The sequence below is a fragment of the Lacerta agilis genome, chromosome 17 (genome assembly GCF_009819535.1).
Source record: "Lacerta agilis isolate rLacAgi1 chromosome 17, rLacAgi1.pri, whole genome shotgun sequence".
In the NCBI taxonomy this organism is placed as follows: domain Eukaryota; kingdom Metazoa; phylum Chordata; class Lepidosauria; order Squamata; family Lacertidae; genus Lacerta; species Lacerta agilis.
This window is the reverse complement of record NC_046328.1, coordinates 35,162,971-35,189,438: the sequence shown is the minus strand read 5'-3', so window position 1 is coordinate 35,189,438 and position 26,468 is coordinate 35,162,971. Positions and strand designations below refer to the sequence as shown.

Sequence of the window (26,468 nt, the reverse complement as noted above, 5' to 3'; positions counted from 1 at the left end):
CTGTCCTTCCTTGGAGGTTTGTCAGCAGAGGCTGGGTGGCCATCTGCCGGGATTCCTTAGCTGTGATTCCTGCATTCCACGGGGTTGGACTAGATGACCCTCGGGGTCCCTTCCAACTCTACCATTCTATGATTCTTTGTTCTTCTGAGTCACAGTGAGGGCTCTGGTCTCTGTGAGTGGCCTGTGGGCTTCCTGGAGGAATCTGCCCACTCTGAGAAGACTGTCTGTGCTACAAGTCAAATGACATATCCCTGCCATTCAAATACTTCTCACTGTACCTCCCCACTCTCCAAAACACACACACACACACACACACACACACACACCCCAAACCCACCCTTCTGCTAAAACGAAAACTCCAGAGTCAGCTTTATTTACAACGGCTGAGTTTTCACAGTTCAGGAGTGCAGCACCATAGTTCATGAATAACAAGCATATTAAAAATATATAACGACAGGTTTATTTCTCCCTTGCCTCAGCAAGCGCTTCGTCGTCTGGGCCTTTTTATTCTGGCAAATTGCGTGCTTGATTTGTTTTTGGGAAATGGGCTTGCCTGCTGCCTGTTGGGGGATGTTAAAATGCTTCCTCCCCTGCAGAAAGAACAGATGCCTTTAACTCAGGGAGGGGGGCATTCTCATTCAATGCCCAGGGTTGAATATTTTTTTTTGGGGGGGGGGTTATTAACACAGGAAGAGTCCTGTTGGATTAGGCCAAAGGGGGCCCACCTGGTCCAGCACCCTGTTCTCACAGTGGCCAACCAGATGCTGCTGAGAAACCCTCAAATGGGACCCGAGCACAAGGGCAATACTCTCCTCTCCTGTGGCTTCCAGCAACGGCTATTCAGAGCTGTTGGACACCCCTGCTTCATGTGGGAGGGAGTTCCATAGTTTAACTGTGTGTTGGAGGTATTCTTTTTTGGGGGGGCTGGGGCTGGGGATAAGTCTGGAGCTTTCAAAAAATGCCAGCTAGTTCCACGCAAAGGTGGAATAATTTTTTTCCCCTGTGGGAGAGGCATGCCTGTGAGTGAGAGCAGACCGTGGAGTTCCTGGAGATGAGCCCTCTCCGTTTTTTGGCTTACATTTCAAAAAGCGTCAGTAATAGACTCCTAGTTTTTGGCGATAGGGTTAGCGTGGGCTCTGTCGCAGTTATTTCGTTCGGAGAAGCTGGCTGCTCATAGGATAGAATCATAGAACTATAGAGCTGGAAGGGACTCTGAGGATCCTGCAGGTTTGGGCTGTGGAAGATTAAAGACAGACAAAAGAAACGACTTCTTCATGCAGCGTATAGTTAACCTATGGAATTCCCTCTTGTTACGTTCTGCTGTGGCCAGATCCACTAAATCCGCATTCCTCCTTTGGCCAGTTTGGCCATGCTAGATTGATTTACAGGCTCCCTTCTGTGTAAATTTGCTCCTGTCCTTCGTTCCATGTCTGAAGTGTTCCGGTTTTTGCTTTGTCTTCCTTGCAGGCCCATCTCCACCCACGCAGAAGGAGCGACGCCCTCCACTGGCCCGTTGGCTCCCCAAAGGCAAGCTTGGACTTAGACGGATGGGGGCTTCAGTCTGGCAAAGGGCAGCCCTCGAAGTGGCTCTCACCCGCCTGCTGGAAGGCCTCAAGTTAGCCTTGTAATTTGGGTGGATAACCCTCCAAGGGGAAGGAGCTATCCGCCCTTTCTGGGTGCTGAACTGGGAAGACTCTGTAAGCTTAGTCCTCTGGAGTGCATTTCTCTGCCAACAAAGGGAAGCTGTCCACACTTTCTGGGTGCTGAACTGGGAAGACCCTGCAGATTTCTCTTATTTGGCAGGAAGGAGCTGTCCGCCCATTCTGGGTGCTGAACTGAGAAGACCTCCTGAGCATATTCCTCTCCCTTTGACCTCTCCAAAGCCAGAAAACCATGGATGAAGGTTTCAGAGACCGGACCGCCTTCATCCGCGGGGCGAAAGACATTGCCAAGGAAGTGAAGAAGCACGCCACCAAGAAGGTAGGCAAAGGGGTGGACCGGGTGCAGGATGAGTACACGAAGCGTTCCTACGCCCGCTTTGAGGAGGACGACGACGACGAGGACTACCAGCCCCAGGATGGCTACTATCGCGGGGAGCCAGCAGTGGACGACGAGGGGGCCTCCAGCGACGCTACCGAGGGCCACGACGAGGACGATGAGATCTATGAAGGAGAGTACCAGGGCATTCCCCGGAATGACTCCCTCAAGGGTGGGGACCATTTGACGGCCAACCAGGAGGTGGTGAGCGAGTTCAGGGACTTTGACGACCTGGAAGGGGATAAGAAGAAGGAGAAGGAAGAGCTGGCCCAGCAGTATGAGCTGATTCTCCAGGAATGTGGACACGGGAGGTTCCAGTGGACTCTATACTTTGTGCTGGGGCTGGCCCTCATGGCTGACGGGGTGGAGATCTTCGTGGTGGGCTTTGTCCTTCCCAGCGCTGAGAAGGATATGTGCTTGTCGGACTCCAATAAAGGCATGCTGGGTAAGTCCCCCCAACCAAGAAGAAAATGGGCTGTTGGTGGCGGCGGCAGCTTGATGTTGGATTTAAGGGGCTAGGATATAGATTGGCATTTATGTGTACGCTGCCTTTCAGACAACTCCACTTGCCCCAAGATAGCACACAGTGCAAAATTCAGGTTTGAAAAAGCCTCATTGACAGTCTCTATAAGCTGTTTGCATGGGTTTTAGGCAGAGGCTATCCCGGCTGACCCTAGCACAGGGATATTCAACATGGTGCCCTCTAGGGGTTGTTGAACTACAGCTCCCATCCGTCCAGGACAGAGCGACCAAGAGTCAAGGATGACGGGAGTCATAGTCCAACAGCATCTGTAAGTCAACCCACTGGCTATCCCCGCTTCTAGCACAAATGCTGGGACACTTGCCGTGTTGTGTCTTGAGTGACAACCTCAGCAGTATGGAGATGAGGTCTCAGCAGCACCCTGGACAGCTCCATGCAGCGATGCATGAGAGCCAAGCTGGGATGTTGTTTCAGCACCAGCCAAACGGATACATAAATAGGCAACTCTATCTGAGCAGCTAGCCCCGCCTTCTGTGGGAGGAGCCTCTTTATTTAAAGGGGCACAAGCTGTTTTAGCAGACATCAACTCCAACAGAGCAGGGGAGGGTGAGGTTTTGCTTGGGGCTTTAGAGCAGTAGCTAGAGGAAAGCACCGCCATCTCCTCAGGCTGAATGGCTACCCGCCCAACAGCCTCCTCTTGTGCAAGGGCTTATTCTGGTTTAGTGTGTACATCTGGGCAGGGTTAGGGGAATTCCCTCCCGACTCCACCCTCCTGCCTCATCCCCTGAAGGAGAAGTGCTAGTGGTGGTGTAGCAGTTAGGGTGTCGGACCAAGACCAGGGAGAGACCAGGGTTCAAATCCCCACTTGGCCAGGAGTGAAGCTCACGGGGGTGTGACCTTGTGCACGTCGCTGCTTCTCAGCCTAACCTACCTTACAGGGTTGTTGTGAGGATTAAATGAGAAGCAAGGGAGAACCACGCACCACACCTTGAGCTCCTTGGAGAGAAAGGTGGGAGAGAAATACAATACAATAAATACAAATAATAAGTAAGGGGAGCTTGATCCAAGACGTGATACTACGGGGAGGAGGATACTCAGTCGAAGCAAGGCTGGTGCTGAAACAACGTCCAAACTCTGGTCTTACCATTAGACAGAGTGAGTTGGCAGATGTTGGGCAGTGTGTGTGTGAGTGATGAGGTTTCTAATTAATTGTAAACACTCCTCTACATGGGATCCCCTCTCCCCCGCCTCTTAACAATAAAAACCTGTAGTGAGCTAGGACTTCAGGGAGACATTGGCTTTGTACAGCCGTCTATTTGATGTGCTAGCTTACTACGTTCAGGGCATTCTTGTTTTGGTTTTTACATGGGAATTGCTCTGAAATCATAGACACCCTCTACTCCACATGGAGTTCAAAGCGGCTCATCCTGAACCGTGACCATCTCGTTTGCGGAACTGCCTTCTAGTGCCAGGATGTTTAAACAGTCTGGACACAGACTGAGACACAGTCTGGAGCATGGAATCCGCTGCCGCGTGATTTATCAATGGACACGATTTTAAAGGAGTTCAGAAAATTGATGGAGGAAAAGGCTGCTGAAGGCTACTAGCCGTGATGGTGAAGCTCTGCCTCCTCTATTGGGGGCAGCGGCTGCAGGAGAGCATGGCTGTTGCACTCAGGTCCTGCCTATGCGCTTCCCAGGAGAGGCATCTGGTTGACCGCTGTGAGAACAGGGCAAGGGGCAAGTGGGGGCCATTTGCCTTATCCATCAGGCCCTTCTCATGTCCTTATGGAGCCTCCAGGTCAGAGGCAGTCTATCTGGATTCCTAGGTTCTTTGGTGCCATTTGGACTCTGTGAGAACGGGATGCTGGACTAGGCAGGCCCCCTTGGGCAGCTGATCCAGCAGCTGGGCTCTTCTGATGTTCCTTTGAAGTCAGTGCCTTCTCCTTGTCAAGCTCACTTATTAAACACAGGATAGTGGGACTTTGAACACCACCGTTGACTATTTATTGCGTTGGCAACCCATACCCGTTAGCATGCAGGATCCAAGCGTGGGAGACCGCGTTTCATTAAGCTACAATAATACAGTTCATTAAAACACAAGGCAGCCACCAACCCCAAGAACTAGTAGAAGCGCAGTAAAACACATCGGCATCTTTGAAAGCGATAAACGCAATAACGCTTCGGCAAACAGACCGGACCTCACAGCGGCCAGTTTTCCGATGGCCTAGAATGAAAGGCGGGGAGCCCCGTAGAATCACGGTGGCGCCCCAAAAATTATCGCAGCCTTAATCCCTAACTCGGCCATCTCATGCGGCAAAACTGGCTCGAAGCAGAGGGACGTCGCGCAATGTCTCAGAGGCCGGGCTGAAGCCTCACACGTGCAATCCTGGGAGGAAGGGGGCGAATGGGCCAGGCCGGAATTTTGTACTGGTGTGATCAGTCCGGATTGCTGCTCCAGGCTCGAGAGCGGAATGCGGCAAGGTTGTGACTCAATCGCCATCCTCTCTCTCGCTCTCTCTCCTCTCGATCCCCCCTCCCATTCCTAATTTAGGAATAAGTGTTCCGAATCGCAGTGGCACCCAAGCTTATCTCCCTGCTTCACAAGGCACTGCGGGGGCCCGGTCGCTGTGGCGGAAAAGCTTAGGCAGGATTATATCCCTCTGAAAAGGAACTGTGGGCGGGAGGGGTGGGGGAGCAGAGGAAACCGTGCTTTTTTGCGGGGCGCCAAAGTGAGGAGGGCCTGCGGGGGCGATGTGCATGGTGTGTGTGTGTATGTGTGCAAGGCGGGGGGAAACACTGGAGCATTTCGAGGCAAATCTGACACCGGCTTTTCCGCACAGACTGCACTGCGGCAAGGCTGATGTCCCCTGCCAAACGCCTGCGGAGACCAGGACATTGCATTCCCACAGGCCCCCCAATTGGGCGGGGTCCCCTTTGGCCTGGAGGCTATGGGGAGAGAGAGGGGGGGTCTGCGCTGTCTCTCTGTTCATCAGAATCTTGAAGTGAGTCAGAGCAATGGGGCCCATCTAGGCCAGTATTGTTGCTCGGCCTGGCAGCAGCTTTCCGTCGTTTCGGAGACGGACTGCTTCCCAGTGCTTACCTGGAGATGCCATTGGGATTGGATCCAGGACCTTAAAAGCAATACTCTAGTTCCTCATGGTCCCAAGCAAAAGGCTGATTTAAAATATGAACAAGAGAAGCTGCCTTATACCCAATCGGCAATTGGCGCATCCAGTTCAGTGTTGCCTGCACTTTCTGGCAGCACCTTTCTGGGTTTTCATCTCTGTCCAGAGAGATGCTGGGGATCAAAGCTGCATGCAGCCTTTCCTCTAAAAAATAAGCTAAGACCCCCCCAGTCCTCACAGTTCTGATGAAAGGACTGATTTAAATAGGAACCTGCCAACATCTTTTTGGAAGGCTGAGCTCTGGCATCCCCCGCGGATCGGGGCCAGTCAGCCGTAGCTCCTCCTTGCCAAAGATCCACACAGAGAGCCTGTGCTTCAAGCCATCACTAACTTGGCCTGGCAGCAACTGGGAACCCTCTTGGGATTCTTTGTGCCTGCTCTCCATCACCTCCTCCTCCTCCTCCTCCGTCTTCCCTTCCTGAACTCGGAGCGTCCTCGACCGAAGATGACCCGCCGCTTGCGTTCATGGCCAGGGAACAGATGCCGGGAATAGCTGGCTCTAACTCAGGGGGAGTTGGGTGGATGGTGACTCCTCTCCCTCTGTCAAGCGATGTGGCTGACGGGGAGAATTGTTCAACCAGTTTTGGGGTTGCTGTGTAGTTTCCTGCCCTTATCACCCCATCAGCAGAGATCACAAGCAGGTCCGTGTGTGCACATGTGTCCCGCGTAGTCGGGCAACCGACCTGTCAGTCGCCTGGTGTCACAAGGACGGCCTGGTTTTCCCTTTGCCTTCCCGTGTGGAAATCAAACCACCCAGCAAAGGAACAGCGCCTTGGAGATACTGGCGACCATCTGATTGGGAGGAGACCCCGCCGTCCTCTGCAGGTGATGGAAGCACATAAGAGCAGCCCTGCTGAATCCGGCCAATGACCCATCTGGTCCAGCATCCTGCTCTCACAGTGGCCAACCAGATGAATCTTTTGGGAAAACCACAAGCAAGACCTGAGCACAAGAGCTCTTATGTCAACACAGTCTGTCAACACAGTCAAGTACAGTTGTATCTCGGGTTACATCCGCTTCGGGTTACGTATTTTCGGGTTATGTACTACGGTAACCCGGAAGTGTTTTTCGGCGCGCATGCGCAGAAACGTTCACGCATGCGCAAAGTGCGATTTCGGGTTACGAATGGCACCCCGGAACCAATTAAGTACGTAACCCGAGATATCACTGTACAGTCAATATTTCCTTTCAAGTGGTCGGCCTCAAACTGAAACCACGTCTCACATTTACAGTACAGCTTACCTCTCCACCCCCAAGAATCCTGGGAACTGTGGCTTGCTGAGGGTGCTGGGAAATGTAGCACTCCAAAGGGTGAAACTACAATTCCCAGTCTTCTTTTGGGAAAAGCTGTGCACAGTTTTTGATACAGTTTTATCTACACTTTTCACATTACAATAAAGGCCAAGTAATTGCGCAGAAAAATAATGAAGGAGAAAAAGAATAAAATAACAGAGGAAAGAAAGAAGGGATAGATAAGTACAGAATCGTCTCTCGTAGATATGTCTTAACTTTTGAGCCATACGGAAAAGGATGTGTGCTCTCAGCTCACTCATGGGGAGCGTCCCTCTTTCCCCCCAGCCTCTCACCCCGAAAGATTCCCTGTGCACTTTAAATGCGCATTGAATGTCCTTTCAATATATGGTGTGGATCTGACCACAGACTATTTGTAGTGCTGTGGCTGCATCAGGCGGATTTCTGGACGGAGGAGGGGCAATGTTTGGCCAAGCCAACAGTTCATCAGGAGGGGATTTCTCCCAGCAGTTGATTAAGGGCAAGGAGAAAATGCATGTCTTCCTCTCTTTCTATTTCTCTCTCTGCCACCCACCCTCAGTCCTTAAATTGCTTTTTAGCAAGCCCTGAGCAACCTGCCATTCCTAATCTAATCAGCATGGTTTGGAGAAGGAGGGAGGGAGAGAAGCAAGCTAGCTGTGACTCATGCAAATTATAAGACTAGAGGGATGCTCCAAAGAGGCAGAGATTTGTCCTTTCATGGTGGGGGGTGGCACTGGGGGTGGGGAGTTAGGGTTGGATGACTGAGGAGCTCCAGTGAAGATGGATGTTGGGTGATTCAGGGCTGACGAAAGAAAGGACTTTTTCACACAGTGCGGAGTTAAACACTGGCCACCAATCTAAAAGGTAAAGGTAAAGGTACCCCTTACCAGTAGGTCCAGTCGTGGACGACTCTGGGGTTGAGGTGCTCATCTCGCTCTATAGGCCAAGGGAGCTGGCGTACAACTTCCGGGTCATGTGGCCAGCATGACTAAGCCGCTTCTGGCGAACCAGAGCAGCGCACGGAAACCCGTTTATCTTCCCGCTGGAGTGGTGCCTATTTATCTACTTGCACTTTGACGTTCTTTCGAACTGCTAGGTTGCAGGAGCAGGGACCGAGCAACGGGAGCCTCACCCCGTCGCGGGGATTCGAACCGCCGACCTTCTGATCGGCAGGCCCTAGCTCTGTGGTTTAACCCACAGCGCCACCCCGCCAGTCTAGATGGCTTCAAAAAGAGGATCGCACAAATCATAGAGGAGGAGAGGAAAGGCTACGGATGGGCTACTAGCCAGAATAGCGGTAGCTATGCTCTGAACACCAAAGGGATCTTGTGCTCAAGAATCTGCTCAGTCTTGCTTGGTTTCCCTTGGAACATCTGGTTGGCCACTGCCACGGAGAAAAAATAGAAAAGAAGGAGTTTATGCCACCACTCCCCCACATGACAGTGAGCATGTGTTGGCTCCCAGATGTTTGCAATTAGGATCGTGACTGGGCCATGGAGGCAACCTGCTGCTCAGCCTCAGCCTGAAATTTCAGAACGACAACGCTGGTCCACTTCAAAGGGCTGTCGTAAGGATTTATCGAATCACCGGCAGTTTTTCTTAGCACCAAACCCCTTCTAGATCTTCAGTTTGGGGATGAAGATGGTGCAGGGTGGGTTTTAATAGATAGGAGAGGATATATTAATTGCAACTTATCCTTCCAGGCGCCCACGTGTGTGGGTTGAACATACACTGAGCAGAGCTTAAGTCCCACCCTTAGTAGAAAAAACGGAAAGCAAATATGAACAGGCTGCGAAGTCTTCTTTTAATTAAGTCCCGCTGCGAAGCAAGCTGCCCCCCCTTTTCTTACCCCGCTTAACAAATAATCAGACAGCAAACTAAGAAGTTTAAAGTATGGTTTACTTACACATAGTCACGCATTGGTTCTCAGCTGCTTCTTCAGTAAAAACTATGCAGGGTAAAATACTGATATTGAAAATAAAAGTCGGAGGGAGGTCCTCCTCCTTGGCTGACCGAGGAGAAGAGAGAGAGAAAGGGAACAGGAAATACTTCTTTGACTCTTCCTGCTCAAGGGAGGAGGGGAAATGACATCACATAGAGCCCTTTCTACCAATCACATTTCTATGGTCTGGGTCTCTGCCTACCAACAATACAGCTCTGTGGTCATTAGCCCCTAAACTTACTAACTAGCAAGAATATTAAGTGTTGGATTTGACTGCAGTCTCCCAGGGATGGCACCATCGGCAACAACACATGGCCTATTTTACAGGGTTGTTGTAAAGATTATGAAAGCCTGAGAAATGTGTAACACAGGGCAGGATTTAAGGTGGTTTAAAATTGCAGCGATAGCCGCTCAGGTCTTGATAGACAAGCTTTACTGGCAGCAGGTTCAACCCCCCAAAGACATCTCTAGGTAGGGCTGGGAGAGACCTCCCTGCCTGAAACCCCGGAGAGTTGCTGCCAGTCAGTGTGGACAATACTGAGCTAGATGCACCCCAATGGTCTGCTTCAGTGAAATGACTTCAGCAAAGTGACTCCTTTTTCCAAGGAAAAAAGGGATAAGTCCATGCTTCCACTGGCCTCGTGTTTTTGAAAGGTGTTTCTGAAGGTAGGAAGCGTGTGTGTGCCAGGTGAAGGCACTTCTCATTCTGCTGATGTCATTATTTCCCAACACCCCCCCCCACACCCCTATTTCACCCTGCTGAGATTGGCCGGCTGAAAAACTGCTGTCTTATTCCTCCCGGTTTGTCACTTCCCATCGCTCAGCCGCATCCGAGCCCTGTGACTGCAGTTCAGATTTATGGAGAAGGCAGGATAAAAATAGACCTCTCTCTCTGCTGCGTACACTCTGCCTCCCGGCTCTCCCTCCCCCCCCCCTTCTCCCTGTAAAAACGCTCTCCGTCGCAGCAGAAGTCGCCTGGCATCTGGGGGTTTGATCTCGGTAGCCCCAGCGACCCAGGCCATAGCACCTGCCCTGCCCTGCCGCCAAGCAGATTCAGCCATGGCTTATGGCATTGTGTGTGTGTGAGAGAGAGAGATAGAGAGAGAGAGAGACCTTTTCAACCTAACTCTGAAGCAATTGACACCTCCAGGCTGGATTGCCGCCGTGCACTCTCTCTGGGGCTGCCCTTGAAAACAGTCCCGGCCAAAGATGACCAAGGGTATCTGAGATTTGGGTATTTCCGTTCCCAAAGGTTGTTAACAGAACTAAAGCATGTGGTACTACAGCAAACACATACTGCTTTGTAATCAAGCTTAATTCGGTGAACAACATTCTTCGTTTCCGCTGTTTTAAAAACGTTTTTAATTGTCGTAACCCGCCCTGATTGTGGTCACGGCAACGACGACTCGCACAATGGAACACCGCCCTTCTCTCCTCCACCAAGCGCCCCCTAAACCTGTTCCAGCAGCTCCCCCAACCCTCCGGAACAGATCTGAGGAGGTCAACTGAGGAGGGAGAGAGATAGGTGGAGGTTCTGTTCCCAGAGTCTTCTTTATGGTCCAGCTCTCACTTCCATACATTACTACTGGGAAAACCATAGCTTTAACTATACAGACCTTTGTCGGCAAGGTGATGTCTTTGCTTTTTGTTTGCTTTTTAAGAAAGGAGAATGTTAGCCGCTTTGAGACTCCTTCGGGTAGTGATAAAGCGGGATATCAAATCCAAACTCTTCTTCCTATTCTTCCTTCATAAGAGGTTTTCAAGCAGAGGCCAGATGGCCACTGATCAGGGATTATTCCGCTGTGATTCCTGCATTGCAGAGGGTTAGATTAGATGACCCTTGGAGCCCCTCCCACCTCTATGATCAGTGCTGGATTTATGTATAAGCTAAACAAGCTACAGCTTAGGGCCCCACTCTCTTGGGGACCCCCCCCAAAAAATTAAAGGAAAAAATACCTGGATGTCCATTTTCCAAAATATAAGATAAAAAACAAATAAAATAAAACCTACATACAGCAACAGTGTTTTGTGTTGTGTAGGCTCCTATGATGTAAGTAATGAGCCCCGCCTGCTAGCCTGCTCCCTAAAATATCACTGGTTTGCTCATTTCTCTCTCTCTCTCTGTATATATGTTGTTGTTGTTGTTGTTCAGTCGTGTCCGACTCTTCGTGACCCCATGGACCAGAGCACGCCAGGCATGCCTATCCTCCACTGCCTCTCGCAGTTTGGCCAAACTCATGTTAGTAGCTTCGAGAACACTGTCCAACCATCTCATCCTCTGTCGTCCCCTTCTCCTTGTGCCCTCCATCTTTCCCAACATCAGGGTCTTTTCTAGGGAGTCTTCTCTTCTCATGAGGTGGCCAAAGTACTGGAGCCTCAACTTCAGGATCTGTCCTTCTAGTGAGCACTCAGGGCTGATTTCCTTGAGAATGGATAGGTTTGATCTTCTTGCAGTCCATGGGACTCTCAAGAGTCTCCTCCAGCACCATAATTCAAAAGCATCAATTCTTCGGCGACCAGCCTTCTTGATGGTCCAGCTCTCGCTTCCGTACATTACTACTGGGAAAACCATAGCTTTAACTATACGGACCTTTGTCGGCAAGGTGATGTCTTTGCTTTTTAAGATGCTGTCTAGGTTTGTCATTGCTTTTCTCCCAAGAAGCAGGCGTCTTCTAATTTCGTGACCACTGTCACCATCTGCAGTGATCATGGAACCCAAGAAAGCGAAATCTCTCACTGCCTCCATTTCTTCCCCTTCTATTTGCCAGGAGGTGATGGGACCAGTGGCCATGATCTTAGTTTTTTTGATGTTGAGCTTCAGACCATATTTTGCGCTCTCCTCTTTCACCCTCATTAAAAGGTTCTTTAATTCCTCCTCACTTTCTGCCATCAAGGTAGTATCATCAGCATATCTGAGGTTGTTGATATTATTTCCGGCAATCTTAATTCCGGTTTGGGATTCATCCAGTCCAGCCTTTCGCATGATGAATTCTGCATATAAGTTAAATAAGCAGGGTGCCTAAATATATATAGGGTGCCTAAATTCTGCATGGACTGCTTGCATGGCAACACGTGCAAATGGCTTTAGATACCTATTAGGTCCATAAATTACCATATAGCATATATTCAACACAAAAAACCAGTGACGATTCGTTGTTGACAAAAGGACAGCTGGACATATAAAGGGCCCCATCACCTTCAGTAGCTTAGGGCCTCGTGAAACCCCAATCCGGCCCTGTCTATGATGCGATGAGATCCATGGCATCTTGCAGGCGAGAATTGAGGGTGCTGTTGGCGCCTGCCATATTTTGAGCACTGGAAATCCCACAGCGTCTGCGAGAGGCGCCCGGTTTTCAGAAGTGATTCTGGGGCGCAAAGTGTTCCGGGGGGCGGGGAGGGGACGTTGAATGCCGCAGTGCAGTCCTGAACGTGCATACAATTTCCTGGCACGTTTGATGAAAAAAGAGGAAGCTGGTAATCCCTTTTTGACACACACACACACACACATATATATGAATGAATATCTGAGTGAACTGGTGCAGGTAAAAGGGGTTGCAAGGAGGAATTTCATCTCTGCAGGGGAAGAAGCAAAATCCACTGCATCTGTCAGGGCTGCGTAGTTGGCCTGATATCTGGTGGCTTAATCCGGGGATTAGCTGGACGCAGTGGCAAGCGGCTTAGAGGAGCCACTTGGCCGCCGCAGGGTGCCCAGTTCTCATCACCGCTGGAGGGATTATCTGCCCACCGTCCACAGGAGGGCGAGACGCAGCAGTGGCCTTTTCCTATCCCACTCCTCCTCTCCTTATGCCGCCCCCTCCCCACCCCGGTGTGCCCGGAGCAAATCCGCTGCCGCACGGAGGCACGGAGTCCCACTCCGGTGAAAGCCGCCCAGGTGCCGTTGCCATCCTTTGACTCCAGCTGCTTTTACTCGACACCCACGTGCTGAGTCGCCAGAGCCCCCTGCTGAGCCAGGCATATTCTCCCTGGCCCTTCTGCATCGACCCCAGCGAAGGGAAGGAGCTGAGGGTGTTCCATTTGCCAGGTGCTGGGGCTCAACTCTGCCTGAGGGTGATGCACTGTGGCCAGAAAGCCCTTACAGTTTGGGCGGTGGTGGAAGAAGATAAGGAGAGCCTTCTGGATGAGGCCAAAGGGTCTAGAAACATGGGAAGGTTGCCCAGTACTGAGTCAGACCATGGGTATTGTGCAGCCTGCCTTCTCATTTGCTCCCCTCTCCCCACCTTCTCTATGCGAATCCAGATTTGTGATGCGGCGCTGCAAATCCTCCAATGGGCACTGCGCTCTTGACTTCATGCAAGTCCTCCTATGCTGGCTGCGTGACGACAGCCTTGCATTTTTCTGTATATAGTAGAGCAGAGTCCCCAAACTCCAGCCCTCTCCAAGAACTCATGAAACTGCATGGGGAAGTTGGGACGTCAGCCTGGCTGTATCTGGGGGATGGGGCAGGGACCCCTCACATCTAAATTTTATTTTTTACATTTATATCCTACCTTTTTTCATCCATGGAGCTAAAGGTGCCGTTCATAGTTCTCCTCCTCCTCATTTTGTCCCAACAACCCTGTGAGGTAGGTTTGGCTCAGTGGCAGTGACTGCCCCCTGCCAAGGTCACCCATTGAGCTTAATGGCTGAGGGAGAGGATTCGAACCCTGGTCTCCCATGCCCTAGTCTGACACTCTGACACTCTAACCACTACGCCACATTGGATGGGGAATCTCTGGCTTGGGGGCCAAAAGTCTCCCCTGTCTGGCCCTTGGAGTTCTCCCCAGCTCACACCTTTCCTTGTCCAGACCCTCCTGGAATGTTTTTGCTTGGCTGGGGACATGTCTTTGAACTCTGATAATGCTTGTGCTTGCCTGAATCGGGGACAGAGAATGTGCACGCACATGTGTGTATTATCTATTTATCATTTCAAAAGACATATACACGAGTTTGCAAAATCTCAAAGTGTGCTGCGAAGGGAAAGACAACAACACAATTACCAGTAAAAACAGCCCTGTAAAATATTCAAAAGATAAAACCAGCAATAAGCTAAAAGCAGGTTGAAGCATGCATCTCCATGCCCAAGTAGGCTTGTCTAAGCTAAAATGTTTTTAACAGGATCTGAAAAAAGCACAGCCGCACCTCTCAGCTCCCGAATGCCTTGGGAGTCGAACGTTCCGGCTCCTGCATGATCGAAAACCAGAAGTGATTGTTCCGGTTTTCGAACGTTCTTTTGGAAGCCAAACGTCTGACAGCTCCTGCAGGCAATTAGAAGCCGCACGTTGGTCTCCAAATGTTTTGGAAGTCAAACGGACTTCCAGAATGGATTCTGTTCGACTTCCAAGGTACAGCTGTACCGCGAAGGGGCTTGCACGATGTCAACAGGCAGGGAGTCCCCAAGCGTTGGTGCTGCCACACTAAACGATCGATTGCTTTACGGATGTGGAACGAGTCTTAATGTTTGCCCGTGACAGGGCCAGTTCTGCAGAAAAGTAGCCTATTGTACAAGAGAGGGCAGTTGTGGCCCCCAAAGGGTTTCCCATATGTGATTGTTGTCCTTGGGCAGTGAATGGTTCCCCATCCCTTGGGGGGGGGGCGAATCTTCCCTAACTGTGGCCGATGAGGGGGAAGAGGTCCTGCTATGTGCTCTCCTTGTCTTCCTCTAGGACTCATTGTTTACCTGGGGATGATGGTCGGTGCCTTCCTCTGGGGCGGCCTGGCGGACCGGCTTGGGCGCAGGCAGTGCCTCCTGATGTCCCTCTCCGTCAACAGCGTCTTCGCCTTCTTCTCCTCCTTTGTCCAGGGTTACGGCACTTTCCTCTTCTGCCGGCTCCTTTCCGGCGTGGGGTAAGGCATGTTCTGTGTCCGGTCCCCAGATTCTGGGACTGGGACATCCCCTTGGATCTCTGTTCAAGCCTTCAGCACATCATCTCCTCCTCCTCCTCCTCCTCTTCTTTTCTATCACCACGAGAACTAGGAACTTAGCTTTTCCAAATTGTTTTTAAAATGAAGGGAGGTGTGAGAGAGAGATGGATATCCTCACACAGCCGTGTGCTGAACTTCTGGCTTTGGGGAATAAATTATGATGAAGAAGACTGAACTGAGGACATGCAAGTGGTTGTACACACCTGTTCGAAACGCTTTGGTTTATCTGGATTTTATGCTAGAACTAAAAAGCAAACGTGTAGCCAACTGATCTGCTGGCCTGATTCTTCCTCTGACACCATTCAGTGGGTTGTCTGGGTTTTGCTTTTTCAAACTGGGGTTATAAAGGTAAAGGGACCCCTGACCATCAGGTCCAGTCGTGTCCGACTCTGGGGTTGCGGTGCTCATCTCGCTCTATAGGCCAAGGGAGCCGGCGTTTGTCCGCAGACAGCTTCCGGGTCATGTGGCCAGCATGACAAAGCCGCTTCTGGCCAACCAGAGCAGCGCACGGAAACGCCGTTTACCTTCCCGCTGGAGCGGTCCCTATTTATCTACTTGCACTTTGATGTGCTTTCGAACTGCTAGGTGGGCAGGAGCAGGGACCGAGCAATGGGAGCTCACCCCGGGGCAGGGATTTGAACCGCCAACCTTCTGATCAGCAAGCCCTAGACTCTGTGGTTTAACCCACAGCACCACCTGGGTCCCTCGTTATAGTCAAACAAAAATTCACCTCTGCCCTCTGCCCAGCTTGAACTTGGAAGTGGTTCAGACCCCACCAGCATGTTATTCACTTCTCTTTCTCTTTCTCTCTCTCCTTCCCCCTTTTCTAGTATTGGAGGGTCGATTCCCATCGTTTTCTCCTACTATTCAGAGTTCCTGGCCCAGGAGAAGCGTGGGGAGCACCTCAGCTGGCTGTGCATGTTCTGGATGATTGGGGGCATCTACGCCTCTGCCATGGCGTGGGCGATCATCCCCCATTATGGTAAGGGATGGGAAATCGCCTAGGAGGAAAGAGACCAGCTGACCTTGTGTTTCCTCTCTCGCTTTGGCCTCGATAGTGCACAAATCCAGTACTGGGAAAAGAGCTGGATTTCAACCCTGGGCTATTGATTATGCATATGGGGCTCATTTGCATATATTGGAAAGGGATCCGTGCAAGGAGCAAACCAGCTTGCCTCGAAAATTGCCAGACATTTTATTTCGCCTTATTGGCGCCCCTTATCAGCCTCAGGGACTGGAAACGTGGGATCTGGATTCTGAACCCAGCGCAATTTTCTGAGCTTACATGTTTCAGCTGTGGAAGGTGCACAATTCTGGCATGTTGTGAAATGGAAGAGTTTTGGGGGCATGTGGGGGGATGGGGAGAGGTGGGTGTAACACAGGGGTCGCCAAGCTTTACCTTGCCTGGGCCAGTTCACTCCAGCAGAGATCCCGCGATTTCCAGCGTCTGCATCTGTGCAGATGCGATTTCCGGTGTCTGCAGAGGCGCGATTTCCAGCGCTGCGATAGCGAGTCCCCGCACTGCGCTGTGCCGGTTTAGCGCAGCGCACTGGGAGTCGCCGAGTGGGCGGCTCGGTTCGGGGGCGGCTCATGGGCCGCTTATGGCCCATGGGCCTTAGGTTGCCGATCCCTGGTGTAACGGATCTTTATTTTCCAATCCTCCCGTCTTCTGCTCTTCTTTTCCCCACTCTCCGGGGATATTTTCCTGCCGAAGGCTGGAGCTTCCAAATGGGGTCCGCGTACCAGTTCCACAGCTGGCGTGTCTTCGTCCTGGTTTGTGCCTTCCCGTCCGTCTTCGCCATCGGAGCCCTCACCACCATGCCGGAGAGCCCCCGCTTTTTCTTGGAGGTAAAAGGAACCAAACGGCTTAAGGGAAATGGGGGAAGAGTCGGAGGAAGGCATCGGGGCAAGGCTGGAATGTGGTGACAGGGGAGGGGAAAGACCCAGTGGGTTGGTGTTACTAGGGCTGGCCCAAGACATTTTTGCACCTGAGGTGAACCACAAAAAGGGGGGAGGAAGGGGTAAGTGAAGATCTACCCCAGGGACAAGGGGGCACGATGATTAAAGATTGCCAGGAGGCCGCTGTAGAGGAGCCATGAAGGGGTGCTGAAGAGGCGGCAGATCTAGCCTCCAAGGAGTGAGCCACAGCTCCTGTGGATCTGCTGCCCTGTGGATCCTGCCACCCAAGTGGATCTTCTCACCTTGCCTCATGGCTGAGCTGGCCTCTGATTTCAAACATGGGGATGTGCTGAGGCGCCGTTGTCCACTCGCCCTTTATCCCTCGCACGCAGCGCTGTTTCCATTCTGCTGCAGTCCGTCTCCTGCCCAAAATGACATTATTCATATAGCTGGTCTGCTGTGGAGAAACAGCAAAGCTTTCATGACACGTGTGACTATATAACCTTTAGAAGGAATCTGAAGGCAGCCCTGAGTAGGGAAGCTTTTTAACGTTTCATGTTTTATTATGTTTTTATACATGTTGGAAGACTCCCAGAGTGGCTGGGGCAACCCAGTCAGATGGGCTGGGTACAAATAAAAGTATTATTATTATTATTATTATTATTATTATTATTATTATCATTAAGTTTTAACTAGCACACTGTTTTAATGGGCTTGTTTATTGTATATTTTAATTATGGGTGCTTTTCTATGTCTACCCTTTGATTGTAATGTGTTTTAACTTTTTCTAATACTGAATTTTAAATGTCTGTAACCAGCCCAGGGACTTGCGGGTTTAATACTAATACTGATGTAAAACTAATTAAATCAGTATTAGTATTAATTCAACTAATTTAATACTAATTTTAGCATTAGTATTAATTTATTGATTAAATACTAATTTTAGTATTAGCATTAATTTATTGATTAAACACTAATTTTAATATTAGTATTAATTTAACTGATTAAATACTAATTTAATACAAATACTGATGCCAATACTAATATTTTAATTACAGTAGATGCATTTTTATCATCGCTTTTATTGGTTATTTTGCTCTTTGTGAACCTCTTTGATATTTCTCCTCGAAAGGAAAGGCCGTATATAGATTCATAACAGCAAGAGCATAAGGACACGTGTGTAACGTACATGATTTATACAACTTATGTAAATTATGTGATTAATGAAGTACATTACATAGGTTATGTTGTCATTATGTTATTGCACCCCATCCGTGCAAGGGAAACACAGTGTAGAGGGGGAAAGGCAATCAACTGCGTATCATTTGCATCTCAAAAAGCAACAGCAACAGTGAATCTCAATCATACCCGCTGAATTGATTTCTGATCAATAAGTGAATGCTGGCAATTTCTGTTTCCGTCAGAATTCTCTAGTGTCTGTACTCAAGAGCTGCCTGTAACACACACAGGGCAGAATATTGGTTAACGGCTCTGTTATTTTTAAAAATGTAACATTTCCCTTTATAGAACGGGAAACACGACGAAGCCTGGATGGTGCTGAAGCAGGTCCACGACACCAACATGAGAGCAAAGGGTCACCCCGAGCGAGTCTTCTCGGTGAGGGATCTTCCTGGCCACCGTCCCGGCAGACTAAAATGGATGAGCAGCGCATAATCGAACTGTGGAACTCCCTGCCACAGGAGACAATGATGGCCACCAACCTAGATGGCTTTATAAGAGGGTCAGGCAGATTCATGGAGGAGGAGAAGGCTATCGGCAGGGGCGTTCTTAGCCCCTTGGCTGCCGGGGGCGGGAAGCCAAGAGGCACCCTTGGGGCGGGGCATCGCGGTGCGTGCGTGCGTGCGTGCATCGTGACGTCATGACGCATGCGACGCCCCGCCCCGGGGGTGCCGGGCGGCGGATTCGGGAGTCTCTGCAGGCTGCAAAGACTCCTGAATCCGCCGCCCGGGCTTCCTTGGCGGAGCGCAAGTCGGGGCAGGGAGACGGACGGGCCAGCGAGGTGCCACCCCCTCCTTGCTGGCCCGCCCCTCTCCATGCCCTGGCTCCGCAAGCCAGCCAGCAGCGGAGCTCGGCAAAGAGGCAAGGGGCAGGCCAGTGAGGAGGGGGTGGCACCCCACCTCGCTGGCCCACCCCTTGCCTCCATGTCGAGCTCCGCCGCTGGAAGGGGGGGGGCTATTTTCGGCGCTGCCGGGGTGGAGCCGCAGGGGCGGCCAGCGAGGGGGGTGACACCCCTCCTCGCTGGCCGCCCCTGCGGCTCCACCCCGGCAGTGCCGAAAATAGCCTAAAAAGAATTTTTTTAAAAAGTAAAAAAAAAAAAAAGCCCAGTGGGCTGGGCCGCCCCCAATGTGTCACCCCCAGCAGGGGTGCTGCCCGGGCCCCCCCGCCCCGTCCGCCCCCCCTTGCTACACCCCTGGCTATCGGTGGCTACTACCGGTAGCCAGGATGGCTGTGCTCTTTTCTCCACGGTCAGAGGCAGCAAAGCTTCTGAACCGCCAGCTGCTGGAGACCACAGGAGGGGAGAGGGTTCCTGTGTTCGAATCCTGCTTGCTGCTTTCCCAGAAGAGGCATCTGGTTTTCCACTGTGAGAAGAGGATGCTGAACTAAATGGGCCACTGGCCTGATCCAGCAGGACTCTTCTTGTCTACTTAGGTTCTAACTGCTTTGGGGGTGACCTTGCCGGGTGAGGGGCTCACCTCTGTGACGCTAAAAATCTAAATTTGCACCTGTTAGTTCTTGTGTTTACACCCCGGTGCCTTGGCAACGCCCCTGCCAAAAATCTTTCATAGTATACAAACTTGCAAGGTCCTGCCATGACTCTAAAGCAGCGCTTCCCAAACTTAGATCTCCAGCTGTTTTTGGACTACAGTGCCCATCATCCTTGACCGCTGGTCCTGCTAGCTAGGTACGATGGGAGTTGTAGTCCAAAACCCAAGTTTGGGGAAACCCTGGAAGAGAAATAAATGTATCATCATTTCCCGAGGTCGCCTGCCCGCTCCAACTTTTTTTTTTTTTTTTACTCCGCAGGTGACCCACATCAAGACCATCAAACAGGAGGATGAGCTGGTAGAGATCCAGTCCGACACGGGGACCTGGTACCGGCGCTGGATGGTCCGCTTCTTGAACCTTTCCCAGCAGGTTAGCTCCCGGAGCAACGGAGGCTCAGTTGGCCCAGCCAAACTGACCTCTCACTTCCCTCACAAAGGCCGCACTGTTTGCCCACATTCCGTCGCTGTTCCCTGACTCTGGCAACGGTTTGCAGACAGACAGGCAGCGCCTTCAGAGTCCGATCCTGCACACTACAGCAAATTGTGAAAGACCTACACTGATTTACGCCCCTTCCCTCCCCCTAGCCCCACCCCGGAGAGGCTCAAAATGTGTCTCTCTCTCTTTTTACAGGTCTGGGCGAATTTCCACCAGTGCTTTGCTCCCGAATACCGTCGGGTGACCCTGATGATGATGGCTGTGTGGTTCACCATGTCCTTCAGGTGGGGAATCGTATAGCTTTATTCCATTCATTTGTTTCATAAATTTCGTATACCGCTTGATCGTAGGAGAAAAAAAAACCCTCAAAGCAGTTTACAAAAAATATACAAAACGATAAAATTATCACAATTTTTTTTTGGCAACAATAATTTAAACCGTACAGAAAGTTAAAGCTGTGATTGTTGTTGTTGTTCAGCCGTGTCTGACTCTTCGTGACCCCATGGACCAGAGCACGCCAGGCCCTCCTGTCTTCCACTGCCTCCCGCAGTTTGGCCAAACTCATGCCAGTCGCTTCGAGAACACTGTCCAACCACCTCATCCTCTGTCGTCCCCTTCTCCTTGTGCCCTCCATCTTTCCAAACACCAGGGTCTTTTCTAGGGAGTCTTCTCTTCTCATGAGGTGGCCATTTGACAGAATAGACTAAAACATATACAGTGGTACCTTGGTTCTCAAACGTAATCCATTCTGGAAGTCTGTTCCAAAACCAAAGCATTCCACAACCAAGGCGCGCTTTCCCATAGAAAGTAATGCAAAACGGATTAATCCGTTCCAGATTTTAAAAAACAACCCCCAAAACAGCAATTTAACATGAATTTTCCTATCTAACGAGACCATTGATCCATAAAATGGAAGCAATAATCAATGTATTGTCCTATAAAACAAATAAGACAGTATTGTAGATGATAAAAATAATATATATATTTCCTTACCTACACTGATGATAGTCATTGTTTGGATGGTTTTTTTTTTTTTTTAATCAATTTCCGCAGTCACACAATCAATCAATCAATCAATCAATCAATCAATCAATCAGTAGCTGAACTGGGTTCCACACAGTCAAAAAAACGCATTAACCGAAAAAGCCTCAAAAAACGCAAAATAAATAGCAAAAACAAAAGCGTGAAACTTAATCCATTCCAGAAGTCTGTTTGACTTCTGAAATGTTTTAAAACCAAGGGGCAGCTTCTGATTGGCGCAGGCGCCCCAGAAACAATAGCCGACAACTGCATCAGACATTCGGCTTCCGAAAAACGTTTCGAAAACCGGAACAGTTACTTCCGGGTTTTCAGCATTTGGGAACCAAAGTGTTTGAGAACCAAGGTTCCAGTTACAGGTAGGTAGCCGTGTTGGTCTGCCATAGTCAAAACAAAATAAAATAAAAAAATTCCTTCCAGTAGCACCTTAAAGGTAAAGGTAAAGGGACCCCTGACCCATTAGGTCCAGTCGTGGACAACTCTGGGGTTGCGGCACTCATCTCGCTTTACTGGCTGAGGGAGCCGGCGTACAGCTTCCGGGTCATGTGGCCAGCATGACTAAGCCGCTTCTGGCGAACCAGAGCAGCGCACGGAAACGCCGTTTACCTTCCCGCTGGAGCGGTCGCTATTTATCTACTTGCACTTTGACGTGCTTTTGAACTGCTAGGTGGGCAGGAGCTGGGACTGAGCAACGGGAGCTCACCCCGTGGCAGGGATTCGAACCGCCGACCTTCTGATCAGCAAGCCCTAGACTCTGTGGTTTAACCCACAGCGCCACCTGGGTCCCCCCTTTTTTTACTGGAAATTCCTTCCAGTAGCACCTTAGAGACCAACTAAGTTTGTTCTTGGTATGAGCTTTTGTGTGCATGCACACTTCTTCAGATACATTCTTCAGATACAAGTTATTTTGTTTTGAGAACCAAGGTGCCACTGTAATCCAGGTGGGGTCGTAGCTGCTTCCTTCACCCCCTACCCCAAACTCCAGCTACTCTAATTTCCCCCTTGTTAAAGCCCACTTACCCCGGGAAGCACCCCTTTAAATTCTGGGGTTGCACGGCTACGATTATAGGTTTTGATACCCGCAACCTCCCACCTTGCAAACGCGCCTGCGAGCTCATTAGCAGGTGAATACCCAGCTGCTGCAGCAGTTCAACACGGAGCTGATATTTAATTTATGCAACGAGGACTGCCGTGCGGACAGAATCAAAGGCCACCAATTTGTGCAGCGGTGTAAAGAGAATATTTCAAAAATATTTTTTTAATGCGTCCCCCCCTTTTCTTCCAAAAGCCCATAACCACCAAGCTCATTTGCCGATATGACTCAGGGGGATGGAAGAGAGAGAGAGAAAGAGAAGGAGAGAGAGAAAAAGGCAACGTCACGAACCGCACTTCCATGACTGATCTCCAGGCAGCTCTCGTTAATTGGAGCTGTCAGCGAAATAATTTTCAAAAAGGAAGATAATTGCAAACGGCTCGTGGATCAGTCATGGCTGGAGGCTGGCGATTTCGTTTGCAGGTGTGCGCGGAGAAAGCTTCCCTGGCTAACAGGCCGTTGGAAGCCTAACGAAGCGACACCCTCGTTAACGAAACTGGCTTTCTCTGCTCCGTCTCTCCGTGAACGGCAGGATTGTACGGAAAGCAATGATATGCCTCTGAGCATGTGCAGGGATTGTTTTACGCAGTCGATCTAACAGAGCAGAACTGCGTTATTTCTGCCTGCAGACGGCGGCGGCGGGGGTGTTGTCTAAGGAAATCGGAAAGCCGCCTTATACCAAATCAGACCAATTAGTCCACTAATTAGTCCGGTGGTTCCCAAGGCGGGTGGTACTGCCCCCTGGTGGGCTGCAGGATTACTTAGCAGGGTGCTAAGAGGCAAGGGACGCGGGTGGCGCTGTGGTCTAAACCGCTGAGCCTAGGGTTTGCCGATCGGAAGGTCGGCAGTTCGAATCCCCATGACGGAGTGAGCTCCCGTTGTTCGGTCCCAGCTCCTGTCAACCGGATAGCCAGAAAACCCTCAACCAACATTGGGGATTTTATATAGGGGGTCTCTGAACTATGATCAGAAACAAACCGATTAGGTGCTACGAGATCCTTTCTGCATAGAACGCTTGCGGTTCAGTCTGACTCAAGTCTCCAGAGATTTCCCTTCTGTCTCAGCCCTTCCCCTCCTAACTCTTTCCCCCCTTCCTCCGGCAGTTACTACGGTCTGACCGTCTGGTTCCCAGACATGATCAAGCACCTCCAGAACATCGAGTACGCCTCTCGCACCAAGGTGTTCAACAACGAGTCTGTGCGCCACATCACCTTCAACTTCACACTGGAGAACCAGATCCACACACGCAGCGAGTATTTCAATGACAAGTAGGTGGCTTCTCTCTCTTGCTCTTCGAAATGTGGCAACCCTGCCATATGATAGGCTGCGGTTCTCCAGATAGGTCATGACCCAGACCCTTGGGAGTTTGCTCCTTGTTGGTTGGTTCTGCGCGAGAATGGGCCTTCTCAGTGGTGGCTCCCGTCTCTACCATTTGTGGAATGCTTTCTCCTGGGAAACACGCCTGGCACCAAGATGTTGTTGTTTAGTCATTTAGTCGTTTCCGACCCCATGGACCAGAGCATGCCAGGCAGGGGTGTAGCAAGGTAAATTGGTACCCGGGGGCAAAAAAATTTTTGTCGCCCCCCCGGAGGCATGGGAAGGTCAGGTGGTACCCGGTGTGGAAAATTTCTTGTCAACCCCCCCCCCATTGATCCCCACCCCGCAAAAATGGTTTTACGTTATTTTCATATTTTCTTACAAGGGAATAATAACAAGTAATAATAATAAAAAACTTTTATTTATATCCCGCCTTCCCCGGCCGAGGTCGGGCTCAGGGTGGCTAACATCAGATACACAACATTGGTATAAAATCAAACAATAATTAAATTACCTCCTAAAAACATCTCAAAATCAAATTAAAGTCTAATTAGATGGCTTTCCACAGGGTTAGGGTTGGGAACAGTAAGTGCTCCACTGAACTGAAATTTCAGCCTTCACGACATAGGAAAACAGCCAAGTAAACAGCTATTTTGGTGGAGGAGGGTCAAGATATTAACCAATATGCATGACATTTCAAATATAGCTATATAATCCTTAGTATAGTAAGATAAGACTTTCGGGGCAGGCATTTCCATAAAAAAAATTCAATTTCCCCCCCCAAAAAATTTCAATTCCCCCCCCCAAAAAATTTGTTCCTTGATAATTTGTCACCCCCTCCATTATAGAACCCAGGGCAGCCCGCCCCCACCCCCTTTTACGCCCCTGATGCCAGGCACTTCTGTCTTCCACTGCCTCCTGCAGTTTGGTCAGACTCATGTTGGTAGCTTTGAGAACACTGTCCAACCATCTCGTCCTCTGTCCTCCCCTTCTCCTTGTGCCCTCCATCTTTCCCAACACCAGGGTCTTTTCCAGGGAGTCTTCTCTTCTCATGATGTGGCCAAAGTATTGGAGCCTCAGCACACAGGGCTGATTTCCTTAAGAATGGATAGGTTTGATCTTTTTGCAGTCCACGGGACTCTCAAGAGTCTCCTCCAGCACCAGAATTCAAAAGCATCAATTCTTTGGCAACCAGCCTTCTATATGGTCCAGCTCTCACTTCCATACATCACTACTGGGAAAACCATAGCTTTAACTACCAAGATAGTTATCTTTTAATGCCAGACTAATACTTTTCTGTTTTGGTGGTTACACTACCCCTCAATGGTGGTGCTCAGTTTTCAGCAGGGTGGGGTTACGACTTGTCCTTATCGTATCCTTGGGTGAGAATTTTATGGATACAAACATGGAACTGTAGAGTTGGAAGAGACCACAAGAGTCATCTAGTCCAGCCCCCCCCCCGCCAATGCAGGAATCTTTCACCCAATGCGGGACTCAAACCCACAACCTCTCTGTTTTATGACAGGTTTATAAGCCTCAAAATGAAGTCTGTGTCCTTCATCGACTCCTTGTTTGAGGAATGTTACTTTGAGGACATCACGTCCAGCAATACATTCTTCAAGAACTGCACCTTCATCTCTACCGTCTTTTACAACACGGGTAAAGTCTGAGGCCGCCGTGTGCCAAAACAAACAAACAAAAACCTTTTAAAAATATTTTCTTTTTCCATTTTTTAAAATGTTCCTACGATGAAAATTACGTCCAAACAAAAATATATATATATCCTGGTGCTCCTTCCTGTTCTATGGTTAAGTCATGCCACCTCCTGGTAGGACCAGTTGGTTTAGTGAGTTCTCTTTTATTCTTTTATACATTGTGGAAGCCCATGCAGAACCACAGGACTGTAGAGAAGGAAGGGACCCCAAGAATCATCTAGTCTGACCCCCCTGCAGATCATTTAATAAATAAAAAATAAAATAACCCTCCGTCTGTCTCCTCCTGACCCACAGACCTCTTCGAGTACAAGTTCATCAACAGCCGGATCATCAACAGCACCTTCCTCCACAACAAAGAAGGCTGCCAGCTGGACTTCAGCGATGACAACAACGCCTACATGATTTATTTTGTCAGTTTCCTGGGCACCCTCGCCGTCCTGCCAGGGAATATAGTCTCCGCACTCCTGATGGACAAAATTGGGCGACTCCGGATGCTGGGTAAGGGCTGGAGGTAGTCCTGTCGCCATCGACAGATGAAAGAGATACAGTGGTACCTCGGGTTACGTACCCGATCCATTCCAGGGTGCCGTTCGCACCCCGAAAAGTACGTAACCCGGGCGTCCAGTTTGCGCATGCGCAAAGCGTGATATCGATTCTACGGCAGTGCATTTTGGTGCAAAGAAAGGTTTCGGAGGGCTGGGAATCTGTTGCTTTGTGGCACTTTTTGACTTTGGTGCTAATTGGCCTCATTCGTTAATGTTTCCCCATGAAAGAGCCTGTGCAACTTGCTTAAAAGACCCTACAAGGCAACAGGGCTGCATTTTCTGGTTGTGTGAATAGTTGTTGATTTTGAATGAATGAATGAATGAATGAATGAATGAATGAATGAATGAATAATGAAGCTTCTGGAGAACTAGGAACCAAATTGGTGCGTGGGAAGGATTTCTGATGAACAGTTTACATCGGTGCGAGGGTTGCCATTGTGGCACCTGGGAGCCCTTGTCGGGATACATAGAATGTTGTGTAGCCTAGTAAGTCTGCAGGCTTGAGCTTGCATGTAAAGTAAAAGAAGCTGAAGCAAAATAGACCTACAAACCTTACTGCGTCAGAGTGACTCAGCAAGAGTGTGCCGACAGATGATTGGCTGTTGTCTTGTATTAAAGGGGAACCTGTTAAGCAGGGTGTGGTGGTGTAGAGTGGAGTCCGAGAGAGTGAAGTTGTCCTACTTGTCTAAACTGTCTGTATGTATATAGCTCACCATAAAAGAATACTGCACTAAAGGACCTGTGGCTTTTGCACTTCTCTGCTACAACGCTGTGGAGCAATCCGCGACAGCCCCCCCA

The 26,468-nt window shown here is 50.0% G+C and overlaps 1 protein-coding gene across 1 annotated transcript in view; it reads left to right on the top strand.

Annotated features, from left to right (window-relative positions):
* The window catches only part of SV2A (synaptic vesicle glycoprotein 2A), a 41,743-nt gene that overhangs the window by 9,944 nt on the left and 5,331 nt on the right, over positions 1-26,468 (top strand). Inside the window, exons 2-11 of the mRNA XM_033135933.1 lie at positions 1,468-2,482; positions 14,583-14,763; positions 15,672-15,823; positions 16,556-16,689; positions 18,268-18,357; positions 19,786-19,896; positions 20,158-20,246; positions 23,197-23,361; positions 24,936-25,069; positions 25,420-25,623. Of these exons, the coding sequence (XP_032991824.1) occupies positions 1,894-2,482; positions 14,583-14,763; positions 15,672-15,823; positions 16,556-16,689; positions 18,268-18,357; positions 19,786-19,896; positions 20,158-20,246; positions 23,197-23,361; positions 24,936-25,069; positions 25,420-25,623 (1,849 nt within the window). The 5' untranslated portion in view covers positions 1,468-1,893. The remainder of the gene's footprint in view (positions 1-1,467; positions 2,483-14,582; positions 14,764-15,671; positions 15,824-16,555; positions 16,690-18,267; positions 18,358-19,785; positions 19,897-20,157; positions 20,247-23,196; positions 23,362-24,935; positions 25,070-25,419; positions 25,624-26,468) is intronic.